At 40.9% G+C, this 13,485-nt stretch overlaps 2 gene segments (V, D, J or C); both read right to left on the reverse strand.

Moving 5' to 3' along the window:
• Positions 1–2,815: 2,815 nt before the first annotated feature.
• Positions 2,816–5,009, reverse strand: LOC137098478 (T cell receptor alpha variable 8-6-like). The segment is given in 2 exon segments: positions 2,816–3,162; positions 4,955–5,009. Coding segments are annotated over 2 exon segments (402 nt in total).
• A 6,907-nt stretch (positions 5,010–11,916) lies between these two features.
• On the reverse strand, positions 11,917–12,273 carry LOC137098479 (T cell receptor alpha variable 12-3-like). The segment is given in 1 exon segment: positions 11,917–12,273. A coding segment is annotated over 1 exon segment (357 nt).
• Positions 12,274–13,485: the final 1,212 nt, after the last annotated feature.

Consider the following 13,485-nt stretch of genomic DNA (forward strand, 5'->3'; position numbering starts at 1 on the left):
AGTCCAGACAGATCACCTCTCTCAGTGCAGCCCTCCAGGACACGGCTATGTGGGATCCCTACACCTGTCTGAGGCCTTCTTTCTGCTCGACACCTAACCATCTGTCATCCTGGGCCGGAGTGGTGGTCCGTGGGCGTATTAGAGAATTAGACATGGGCGCTTCACGTGGGCCTCTCCAACCGCTATGCAGTCTTATCCAGCAATAGTTCAAGAAACCCAGCCGATGCTCCTTTGGCTCAGCCAGATCTGGAACCCCCACCGTTGTTGGTGTCTGCCGACAGTGCAGCCTGCCCACCCAACGACACAGCTAGCGTTCAGATCACCCAACCTCTCACCGTAAAGCCGACTCAGCGGCCCTTGTCGCGGGCATCGGCCTCGTCTGCACGTCGCCGGATCCTCAGGGAGGCAGTGCTTAGGTGTTCTGGAGCTGCCTCAACCTTGGAGTTAGCTAGGATTCCCCCTCCTAGGCTTGGGGAAACTGCCCCTATCCGTAACTCCCCATCTCCCGCGCTTGAAGTTCTGGGCCAAGATCGGGGTTCCCCTGGTGGCCTGTAACAATTTGGGAGGTAGGCACGGCCTCTGTGGCAACTCTCCTCAGACTCTTCTCTCTCCAACCACATTAATAGTGGGAGACTCTATCGTCAGGACCATTAGATTTTTCAATGCAGCTACTTACTGTTTCCCAGGAGCCACAGTCCCAGTCATTCTTCATAATCTCCCTGAACTGTTACTGTCAATCTAATCTAATAGATCTATTCCCCCCACCAATTATTCCGCTGTTTCTCACCGTTGCAGTCGTGAATTTGTGTTTCCTACCGATCTAGGTCCACTCCCGCCTGCTACCAGTCATGCTCATTCCAAATTACCACTGGGAAACAAACCTGGGACGAATCTGTCTCCCTATGCTCACAGCTCCTCCTGCTGTTTACTTCCAGTTTTAACATCATGTAATAACCTCATAAAGATTGTGACTAAAGTTCCAGGACCAGCACCTACATTAATGCAACACAGGAAGCTGAACATGGCTTTGATTAATGTGAGATCTGTCTATAACAAGACTTTCATTATTAATGATTTCATCACCTCCATGCACCTAGATTTCTTGTTTATGACGGAGTCCTGGCTACGACCGGGTGAGCACACTCAGCTGGCTGAGCTATGCCCTCCGGATTATGACTACTTTAGTTGCCCCAGAGCCAGTGGACGTGGTGGTGGACTTGTTGCTACTTACAGGAAATTCTTTAAATGTGAGGAGTTATCATCCATTGAATTCTCTTCCTTTGACGTGCTCCTGTTTAAGCTTACGGGACCAACCCCAGTTTTATTTGCTGTCTTTTATCGTTCCTTCTTTTTGGGAATTTCCGATTTTTTCTCTGGTCTTATTTTAAACGGTGATAAAGTTTTTCTTTGTGGTGATTTTAATATTCACATTGACAATTCTTCTAATGATCATGCTACAGAATTTTTAAATATAATGAACTCTTTCAATTTTCAGCAACATGCTTCAAGGAATCATTTTCCTCTGTGTCACAGCAAAATCTGTTGATGTGACGTTTGTGTCTTAAGTCTTAAGTTTAGTGACAATGACACAGATGTGTTTTCATTCTTTTTAGAAGTTCTGAGGAGGTGACATATTGTTGGGATGTTGATGGGACATTAGTGCTTCAGTGGGTCTTTGTTGCAGAACGGGAATATTCTACATTATTAATGGTGAAGTTATTATAAAGGAAAGATGTTTCTCTGCTGCTACTTTCTTCAGTGCAAAGAATCTAAATTGTCTCATCACATTTTTGAATCATGAAATATCATATCACAGCATCATTACACCCCCAGTGTCAATGCTCTAAATGATGATGTGAGAGATTTCATTTCTGAAGCCCTAAATCACAACCTGGTCTCACAGTGAAAATAGTACAGACTTTATCTCAAATAACAGAGTGTAACAGTGTGTGTCTCCCTCTAGTGGATGTTGTGGAGTATTGTGTTGTCTTTGCTCCAAAGGTTTTTGTACAGAGTTGTGGTGTTTCCTGTCACTGTGGGCTGCAGAGCACAGTAGTACACAGCAGAGTCAGACAGATGAAGCTTCTGGATCTTCAGAGGAACTGATGTCCCGTTGATTGCAGCATCAAATCTGTTGCTCTGAAACTCTGGAGCTTTATCTACTGTTTTTGAGAAACATCTCAGCATGTACTTTAGATGATCATTTCCTTCTTGTTTGTACCAGAAAAGAGTTGGACTTATTCTTGTCTCAAATCTACAGTCCAGTGTAACAGTGTCTCCTTCAGCAGCAGTAACATCTCCTCTTGTCTGGATCACTTTGTCTTCTCCTTTACACTCTGGGGAAGAACAGAACATGCAGAGGAAGAGATGAATCAATAAAGATGATGGATTAAAGCAGAACAATCAGTAGCTTTAAACAGTTACCTACACAGAGCGTCAGACACACAGATATGTAGAGTTGACTTTCAGTGATCAATGTCAATTTGAACCATAAACTGTTGTTATAGTGAGAATGATCAGCTCTAACTTTACAGCTCAGGAACTGTTTGTATCTCACCACAGCAAAGAGCAGCAAGAAGAATCCAGAGCCAATGTTCCATGTGTACAAGCAGGTGGAAATCAACAGGAGAAAGTGTGTGATGTTCAACCTTCAGTCTGACAATTGTTCTCTTCACAGCAGCAGTTCTTATTGACACAATGGTTGAACACAGTGCAGAAGTAGAGCAGTGCCTACTTGATAATGAGGCCCTCTAGTGGAGGGAGAAAGTTCACTTCAACAGTGTGGAAAAAAGGCTTCCAGCAGCTTGTCAGTGTGTCAGCTTGTGTTTTTGTACAGAATTGTGGTGTTTCCTGTCACTGTGGGCCTCACAGCACAGTAGTACACAGCAGAGTCAGACACTGCAGCAGAGGAGATCTGCAGGTTCAGTTGGGTTTTATCTCCACTAATGTTCACAGACAGTGTAGAGACTGTTGTTGTTAGGACACTGCCTGATCCTGTGTGAGAGATGAGGAACTCTGGAGGTTTTCCTGGATATTGTCGATACCAGAAGAAATAAGTATCAGCTGCAGCTTGTCTGGAGTATTTATAGGACAGAGGAACGTTGCTGCCTTCTAAAGTGAACTCTTCATTGTTGACTGCAGTCAGATCTTCACAGCTGACACCTGAAGGAAGAGAGAAATGTAGTTAAAGATGATGTTAAACTCTGATTTCCTGTTCCAGTGCTTTTTAACAAACAGTTGTTATTTCTGCTTGAACCTACCTTTTAGAATGATAACAAACAAAGGAACAATTCCACAGTACTGCAGTGAGAGCATCTTCCACACAGTATCTGTGGTCTGTATGGGTTAGATATTGAATGGATGTGACAGTGGGAGTTCTTTCCTCTTCTGCTCTTTGACAGTGTTGCTCCTCCCTGTTTGTGGGTTTCATTAGCAGCTGGAACCACAGTGACTGTGAGAAAGCAGGAATTAGCAGAATCCATCTGATATGAAGCTGTGGTTTGAAAACCACTTCCCTCCTCTTTGAAGAGGAGTCAGATATCTGGGTTCAGGTTTTTGTACAGCCTCTTCTACACTTTGTATCACTGTGTTTCTAGAGCACAATAATAGAGAGCTGTGTCTGCCAGGGTCAGTGTCTTTATGGTCAGTTCAGTTGTTGAACCTGAAGTTTGGGATTCATATTGAGGATCAGGGATGTATTTATCATTTCCACCTTTCCCTCGATTCCAAAGTATAAATTGAGGAGCCTGAAGGTCAGAATGATGTTTGTACCAGTAAAGGTCAGCATAGTACTCAGTTGTCTGATAGTTGCATCTGAGTCTGACAGATTGTCCTTCTGTCCCACTTTCCCCCACCTTCAGGAGAGATTGTGTCTCCAGCTATTAGACCTGGAAAAAGTAGAGAAAATGAAGCCATTAGATGAACATTGTTGATGAGGCTGAGAGGAGAAGACATTTGATCCTGTTCCAGCAGGTGAAATGAGCCAATAATTGTTTGTCCAACTGACCTATAAAGTGAGACAAAGAGAGAAAGAGGTAGAGCAACATGTCTTTGGAGTAGTTGAAGCCAAACAGACAGCAGATGAACAATGTTGTTCCACTGCAGTAGAATGAACAAACTAAACAGCCTCTCTGCTGCACAGCCCTTCTCCTCAACATCAAGCTGATTGTGCTTTTAGTTCCTCGAACATTTCTGCTCTGGACACACAAACAATCTCATTGGTTGACTTGGACTCAGTGGGTGGGACCAGCTAATACATAGACATGATTATAATTTCTTCAATGTTAGACAAAGTCAGGTCACAGTAAAAGAAAACCTGATCACCTGATGATTTTTCTGATTATTTTTTTTTTTTATTGTAGTTGTCATTATTCTCAGACTTTAAGTGAAATATATAAATCATATTTTAATAGATCTTTCAAAGTTCATCTTGGATAAGACTGTAAAAGTTTTTCAGTTTTAGCTTTTAGTTCATTCTAATGTCAAACCTTTTATATTCAGCTGTAGAGCTCCTCCTCCTGCTTTGCTGTTTTCATTCAGGCTGATGGAAGCTTTAAAAAGACACTGATGCTGATTCATCATCATCATCATTGAAGTTCAGACTGAGGAAAAATCTGTAGAGAAATAACTTTCTGAGGAATCAAACAGCTTTGACTGCTGCTACTGTACAAAAAAGGTGAAACAGCTTCATGTTGTGGCTCATCAACTTTATGCCTCTGTAGTTGCTGCAGCTCTGAACATCTCCCTTATTGTTAAACATCAGAACAAGTCCACTAATTCTCCAGTCCTCAGACATCTTCTCACTTTGCAGAATTTTCCTAAACAGTCTGGTTAACCACTCCACTGACATCTCTCCTAAACAGTTCCATGTCTCTAATGGTTTGTCATCTGGACCAACTGCCCTTTCTGTCTTCATTCTCTTCATGTCTTTCCTGTCTTCATCTTTACTAATTACCTGCACTTCCTGTTTCACTCTGGCTGCTTCCTCTGATCTTCCCTCTCTCTCTCATCTTCTACATTCATCAGCTCCTCAAAGTTCTACCTTCACCTTCTTAACACACTCTTGGCTTGTCAGCACTTGTCTTTTATCACTCTAACCGGGATCTTGTCCCTCCCAGTTCATTCCTGTTGTCTGAGAAGTTGATATACAAGTCATTTTGTTCTTGTTCAGCTTCTGTCTACTTTCCTTGTCTCTCCACCTATTAAATTCCTTTTTGCTTGTCTCTTTCGTCTGATGTTTTTCTGAACTTCCTCATTCCACCACCAAGTCTTTTTGTCTCCCTTTCTCGGTCCATTTGTCTTACCAAGTACCTTCCTAGCTGTCGCCCTCACTACTTCTGTCAGTCATTCACCACATCTTCACTGTCAGTCAGTCTGATTCACCTTCTCTCTGAATTTCACACAGAACTCTTCCTCTTTCAGTTTCCACCATCTGATTTTTGCCTCAGTCACCACTTGGTCTTCATCACCTCAAAAGTCATTCTGCAGACCAACATCAGCTGCTGTCCAACTACACTGTCCCCGTCCACCACTTTATAGTCTTTGATCTCTTTGAAGTTGCATGTCTTGCATAGAAAATAGTCCCGCTGTGTGCAACTCCGTCCACTCTTGTAGGTCACCTTGTCTCCTAGTTAAAAAGGTGCAAGTTGAGGTGGTTTAGGCATCTTACAAGAATTGGCATTGAATTATAGCTTTCTTCAATTCAATTCAACTTTATTTATATAGCGCCAATTCACAACAAAGTCATCTCAGGGCACTTTACAGGATAAAGTCAAGATTATAAAGATGTAGTGAGAAAACCCAACAATTCCCCCTTGAACAAGCTCTAGGCAACAGTGGAGAGGAAAAACTCCCTTTAACGGAAGAAACCTCCAGCAGAACCAGGCTCAGGGTGGGCGGCCATCTGCCTTGACTGGTTGGGGTGAGTGGAAAGTGAACAGAGGAAAGAAAATGGCAACAAAAAGCTAAACCAAATCATTCGGCAGGTTGGTAGGACCAGTAGCTGCACGCTGGAAAAGACACGGATCCAAATCTAAGGACACCTGCAGAAAGGGACAGAGAGGGGGGGACAGAGAAGGAGACAGACAACTACAGGAGAAAGAAGATACAAAGTTAATGTCATGCATTTTTCCCAAATAAATGTAAAGAGAGAAGAGAGAGGAGAGGAGCTCATTGCCCTTGGAGCAGCTCTCTCTCCCCACAGCAAGAAGGTCCCGGGTTCAATTTCGGACCGGAGCTGTGTGGAGTTTGCATGTTCTCCGTAGGTTTCCTCTGGGTGCAAATTTCATTGAACACTTTGTATATATAATGACAAATAAAGCACTACAACAGTTTAAACCTATAGCATCATAACTAAGAGCTTGAACTATAAGCTTTATCAAAAAGGAAGGATTTGAAAGTAGACAGGTGTCTGCCCCCTGAATCTGGATTGGGAGCCAGTTCCACATGAGAGGCTCTGCCTCCCATTCTACCTTTGGAAATTCTGGGAACCACAAGTAGGCCTGCATTCTGGATTCGAAGTGGTGTAATCAGACGATATGGTACTATAAAGTCTTTTGTATATGATGGAGCCTGACCATTCAGAGCTTTATATGTAAGAAGCAGGGTTTTAAATTCTATTCTAGATTTAATGGGAAGCCAATGGAGAGAAGCTAGTGAAGGTGAACTATGATCTCTCTTGCTAGTTTCAGTCAGTACTCTTGCTGCAACATTTTGGATTAATTGAAGGCTCTTTAGGGAGTTACTGGGGCATCCTGAAAGTAGGGAATTAGTAACAAATGCTTGTGTAGCATCTGAGACCACAATCCCAAACACTAAATTATTTACAGACACAAAACTTACACTCACAAATTTGAATTTTATTATATTAAATACACAAACAATTAAAACCTTAGTCACAGTCCCATGCAGCTTTTCATATACTTCCCAATAACCCTCCCTGTCTGATGACAAAATACACACGCTTTATATGAAATGCACAGCACTTGACTCCATTTCTTGAATAGAACCAGTAAAATATATTAAATGTCACGGAGGGAATTAAGGCCACTGATTACCCATAACCGATTAGGACAGGGAAGTGGCAAATAACACTAGATAAACAATTAACAAAAAGAAAAAAATCATCTACCAGCCAAACAAAGCCGTGCAGACTAACTTATCAAAAACCTAACACAGAGACAGCAGAAGACAGTGATGCAACCACTCCGGGCAAAAATATTTACACTAGAAAATTGAATCATTACTTTAAATCTTATTACTTAAAAATAATCGTATCTGCACCATAAAACAAAAACTCGACACAGCAGCTAGCATTACCTCCAGCCTCCAATCAAACAACTCCACACCAACACACCTGGTCCTTTATCTGCTGTCCTCCCAATCAATGGGGAGACAGCAGGGGGATCAACGGTGGCACCGATTACACATGGACACATGGAAGTTTTTCAACATCACTTTCAGACAGGATGCTTCTAATTTTGGCAATGTTCTGTAGGTGGAAGAAGGCTATTCTAGAGATTTGTTTTATATGTGAGTTAAAGGACAAATCCTGGTCAAAAATAACTCCAAGGTTCCTTGCAGTAGTACTGGAGGCCAGAGTTATGCCATCTAAAGTAACTTTATTGTTAGACAGCATAATTCTCATATTTTTAGGCCCAAATACAATAATTTCAGATCTGTCTGACTTTAGAAGTAGAAAGTTTGACTAATTTGTTAGTATTTTCTGGTTTCACAGATAAGTATAGCTTGGTATCATCTGCATAACAGTAGAAGTGTATGGAATCTTCCCTAAAATTATTGCCTAGAGGTGATATATACAGAGTGAAAAGTATTGGTCCTAACACAGAGCCCTGTGGAACTCCAGAACTAACTTTTGGTCATATAGAAGATTCATCATTAACATGAACAAATTGGAATCTATCTGATAAATAAGATTTAAACCAATGCAGTGCGGTTCCTTTAACCACAAATCCATGATCCTGTCTTTGTAATAAAACATTGTGGTCAATGGGGTCAAATGCAGCTCTAAGGACTAGAAGGATGAGCATAGAGACTTGTCAAAAATCTAAAGCCAAGTGAAGATTGTTGGTGAGTTTCACCAGAGCTGTTTAAGTACTAGGACTCGAGTACTAGTACTCGAGTACTAGTACTAGAAATAAAGGGGAGATTGGATATTGGTTAACACAACCTGGGTTAACACAAGGTTTTTTAAGTAGAGGTTTGATTACAGCAACTTTATAGGCTTTTGGTACATAGCCAGTTTCTAAAGATGGATTGATCAAATCTAATATGATCATGTCTATTAAAGGTAAAACATCTTTAACCAATTTGGTTGAGACAGGGTCTAAAAGACATGGGAGCTGTAGCTCAGTTGGTAAGGCAGTTGTCCACGGGCCATAGGGTCAGTGGTTTCATCCCTGGTCCCGGGGATGTCGAAGTGTTTTTGGGCAAGACACTGCACCCCAAGTTGCTCCCAGAGGGTCAGGTGAGTACCTTGTATGGCAGCCACCACCATCAATGTGTGAATGTGTGTGACTGGGAATCAACATTCTAAAGCACTTTGGATAAAAGCGCTACACAAGTGGCCATTTACCATTTACATGTTAGTTTTGAAGAAGCAATAGTTGAAGTTAGCTCAGAGAGATCTATGGGTACAAAGCAATCTAAGAGAGATTGGGGCCTTATTGATGATTCTAGCACTGTTGTACATGAAGATCTATCTGTAATATTTGGGGGGAGGATCTGGTGAATTCTTTCTCTAATAATTCTTTCATAAAGAAAGTCATGAAGTCATTTCTGCTCAGAGTTAAGGGAAAACTAGGCTCAACAGAACTATGGCTCTTAGTCAGCCTGGCTACAGTGCTGAACAGAAACTGGGTTTTTTTCCTATTGTTCTCCATTAGTGATGAATAATATGCTGTTCTGGAATGACAGAGGACATTTTTTATACATTATTAAACTGTTTGTCCAGGCCAAACAGGATTCTTTTATATTAGTGAATTGCCACTCTCTTGTAACTTTTGTGACACATGCTTTAAGCTGCGCATTTTTGATTGTACCATGAGGTCATCTCCTCTGATTCACTGCTTCCTTTTTTAGGGGTGCAACAGTATCTAGTATCATAAGCAGTGAGGCTACAGAATCCTCAACTAGATAATGAACTTGTACAGGAGTAGAATAAAGGTGGCTACTCACCACTGTATTGGCAAAAGGTGGTGGAAATGAAGAAATCATTTCCTTAAATTTGTTTACAGCATGTTCAGATCAACATGTGCTGTAGTGTAGGATTTCATTGAAGTTATGATATGTAGGTGAAAGAAGACAGTCTTGGTGGTATCTCATGAAGAATAATAATGAGCTACAGTGGCCAAATTTAATCACATACGCAATTATAACTATGTGTAACATTGTTTCTAAAGCCACAGTACAGCTGCTACAGGAACAAACCTGTTCACAGGTGGGGACCAACAATTTTGGAAATAATTTCCAAGAAGTTTCTCTGAGCAGCTCAAAAGTTTTACTTGTACAATGATAAAGTATCTAATCTTATCTTAACAGTAATGTGAGAAAAATCTACCTACAGAGTTGAATAGGCCAGAGGATTTACTTTAATATAACAACATGAATGATCCTGTAAAAACATTTTTACATTATGTTATTTTCAGAGATTTTGATCTATGAAACATTTCTGGCTTTAAATCCCTACATAACAAAGTATTTAATCACATCCTTCTGGCAACAGATGCTGGTGATTTTATGATCCTTGTTCTGCTGGAACTGACTGCTGCCTTGATAAAGTAAACCACAATATTGTAATATCTCAGCTACAACACCTGGTGGGAATCTGTGGTATTGATCTGAAATGGTTTAGGTCCTATATGTCTGACAGAACAATGTGTGTGAGCTTTGCTGATTCTGAATCTTCTTCGGCTCCTCTGTTATATGGGGTTCCCCAGTGCTCAGTTTTGGGGCCTCTCCTTTTGTCCCTTTATCTACATCCCCTGGGTTCCATCCTCAGAAAGCATGGTATTTCTTTCATTGTTACGCTGATGACAGCCAGATCTATGCGCTGCTGAAGAAAAATGATGCTTTCTCCATTAAATCACTTCTGTCACATCTTGATGAAATTAAGCACTGGATTGGCCTTAAGCTTTTTAAAGTTTAATGAAAACAAAACAGAAGTGATGGTTTTTGGTCAAAGTGGCTCTGGTAATCTCTCCCCGGTTGGCTTGAGCCGTTTCGCTTTGTATGAGAAGCCGACAGTCTTAAATCTGGGTTTCAAGGTGGACTGATTTTAAATTGGATCACCAAATTAGCGCAGTTGGGAAGTCTAGTTTTTCCCACCCTAGGCTTCATGCTTTTATCACGTCTCAGCTGGATTACTGTAACGCACTGTATTTTGGAGTTTGCGATTCTTCCCTTGCACGTCTCCAATTGGTTCAGAAAGCTGCCGGTCGTCTCTTGGTTGGAGCACATAACTCCTATTCTGGCATGTCTCCACTGGCTGCTCATGCATTTTAGAGTTCACTTAAAGATTGTTTTATTTCTTTTCTGTTTTTGTCTGTCTTTAAACAGTCTTGCCCCCCATTACCTTGCTGTTGCTGCTCCTAAATTATGGAATGCCCTACCTCTCTGCACATTAGGCAGGGCCCTTCAGTGTCTATTATTAAAACTTATCTGAAAACCCATTTTTATTTCCTGGCTTTCAACCCAACATGAGACTCTTTTCCTGTTCTCATGTTTTATTGCAAACAATTACTTTAGTAAATTCACACAAAGAGCAATGAAAAGAAGATAAGAATTTTGTATTTCCATGAGATATTTTATTTGTCCTCTAGTTGTGTGAACCAGTTTGACCTTTTAAAAAGTAGTAGAGATAAAGCAATGATGTTGGATGCTGTAGTACCACCAATATACCATTGATACACCAGTTTCTATGTGATATTTCTAAAGTGTAACAGTGTGTGTCTCCCTCTAGTGGGTTTTGTGGAGTATTGTCTTTGCTCCAAAGGTTTTTGTACAGAGTTGTGGTGTTTCCTGTCACTGTGGGCTGCAGAGCACAGTAGTACACAGCAGAGTCAGACACTGCAGCAGAGGAGATCTGCAGATCCACTTGATTTCTCTCCTGGTTCAGTTTAGCAGTCAGTCGAGGGTTTGGAGGTTTTGCTTGTATCACTTCAGGCTCTTTAGTATCTGTGATCAGGAGCAGATACTGAGGAGCTGATCCAGGATCCTGTCGATACCACTGGAGATTATCAGCTTTAACTGAATATTTACAGGACAGAGTAACACTATGACCCTCTGATGAAACCACTTCAGTCCTGATGGCAGTAATATCATCTTCCAACGTGTTACCTAGTGAGGGAAACAACATGTTATATTTAGAGAGACACACTCACATATCCATCATATGATCAACATATTAACTTCACACAGTCACAGTCAGTTTGATATGAAAAGAATTGATCCTGTTAATACTCTTAAGGAATTAAGGAGAAAGTGATGACGTCTTGAAATGTTACATTCTGAACTTCAGCTACAACTACTGAACTCAATCTGTCATGTTTAGAAAATGTTTTTGTGTTTCAGCTTCTTTCTCAAGATCATACGTACCTACGAGAGCTGAAAGCACCAAAACTGCAAAGAGTTTTTCCATGTTGACAGAGGAGAAATGTAGTAACTGAATGTTCAGTTTGAATTAGCTGAGAGTTGTTCTATGAGTTGGGTTTGATCTGATGTTTACAGCTGGAATCAAACTGTTCTCTCTCAATCAGACACATCTGTAGTCAGTAGGAGGAGACTCACATGTCAGATTATCTTCGTTCCTCCTCTTCTTCATCACTACTGTGTGTCATGATGGAAAAGTATCTAAAGTGTCATCACAAACCATCAGAGTGAAACAGTGTGTGTCTCCCTCTAGTGGATGTTGTGGAGTATTGTGTCTTTGCTCCAAAGGTTTTTGTACAGAGTTGTGGTGTTTCCTGTCACTGTGGGCTGCAGAGCACAGTAGTACACAGCAGAGTCAGACACTTTAGCTGAGATGATCTCCAGATCCACACGTTTCTCTGTTTTGTCAATGTGAGCTGAGAAATCAGAATCGGTTGGATGAATTAATCTTCCCTCTGTGATGTAGAGCAGGAACTCTGGTCTGGATCTCTGGTATTGTCTGTACCACTGGATATTGTTGATCAAACCTTCATATTTACAGGTCAGGTTGATGTTTCTTCCCTCTGCAACTTCTTCCTCAGTACTTTGTGGATTGATGCTGTTCATGGAACCCAAGGCTGCAAAATGAGTGTTATTCATGTCAGTTAGTCTGCAAGAGATTCTAACATCAAGAGACTCAACACAGGTTCTTGACTGTTTGTCACAGCTTTGATTATTCTGAGATCCATGAAAAAAACAAATGTCCCATTGTTCTGTCATAGAAAGTGTTTTTACAAAAAGACTTCTAGTAATGAAATGTAGAGGAAATATCTGGTTAATACAGCAGGTGAAATGAGCCAATAATTGTTAGTCCAACTGACCTATAAAGTGAGACAAAGAGAGAAAGAGGTAGAGCAACATGTCTTTGGAGTAGTTGAAGCCAAACAGACAGCAGATGAACAATGTTGTTCCACTGCAGTAGAATGAACAAACTAAACAGCCTCTCTGCTGCACAGCCCTTCTCCTCAGCATCAAGCTGATTGTGCTTTTAGTTCCTCAAACATTTCTGCTCTGGACACACAAACAATCTCATTGGTTGACTTGGACTCAATGGGTGGGACCAGAGATTCTCTAACATCCAAGGTTCAGTTCAGAGAGACATTATTTCTGATCCAGATCAGCTCTGCCTCAGAGAAATATTTGCTCAGTTTCACTTCTTCACACTGTAGTTGGACCAATAAAGGTCACAGTAGAAGGAAGTTTGATCAACCAAAGGTTTAGTGACAATGATTATTTTCCTCTCTGGATGTTGTCAGTTTCAGTTTCTCTTGATCGACGTAGATCTGCTTTTAGATCAGTTTGGAGATTATTTTGTGTGATCCACTTATAATGAAAAACTGAACTGATTTTTTGAAATGTCTGAAAGTTTTTTAAAAAGGAAAAATCTGTAATATCACATGTACATAAGTATTCAAGCCTTTTGCAACAACACTTAACATTTAGCTCAGGTTCCTCCCATTTGACCAATAGACAGACAATAAAAGGCCCTGTAGCCAGTTGATTTCTTTTTAAATTTGGGGACAGACAGGAGCCCTGCACTCTATGAGCCATGAGGACAATATGGATTAGAAGGTTTAAGGAGATCAGATAACTATGAAGGAGCACTTCCATTTAAAACAGGTTAATATGGTCAAATCTTCTGAATTTAGTTAATAAAATTCTGGCTGCAGCCTTCTGGACCATTTGAAGACTTCTAGTACGAGCTCTGTGAGGCCTGACAAAACATTACAATGGTCCAGTCTGCATGATACAAAGGCATGAATGAATATCTTTGTATCA

This window comes from Channa argus, chromosome 14, assembly GCF_033026475.1.
Source record: "Channa argus isolate prfri chromosome 14, Channa argus male v1.0, whole genome shotgun sequence".
Lineage (NCBI taxonomy): Eukaryota > Metazoa > Chordata > Actinopteri > Anabantiformes > Channidae > Channa > Channa argus.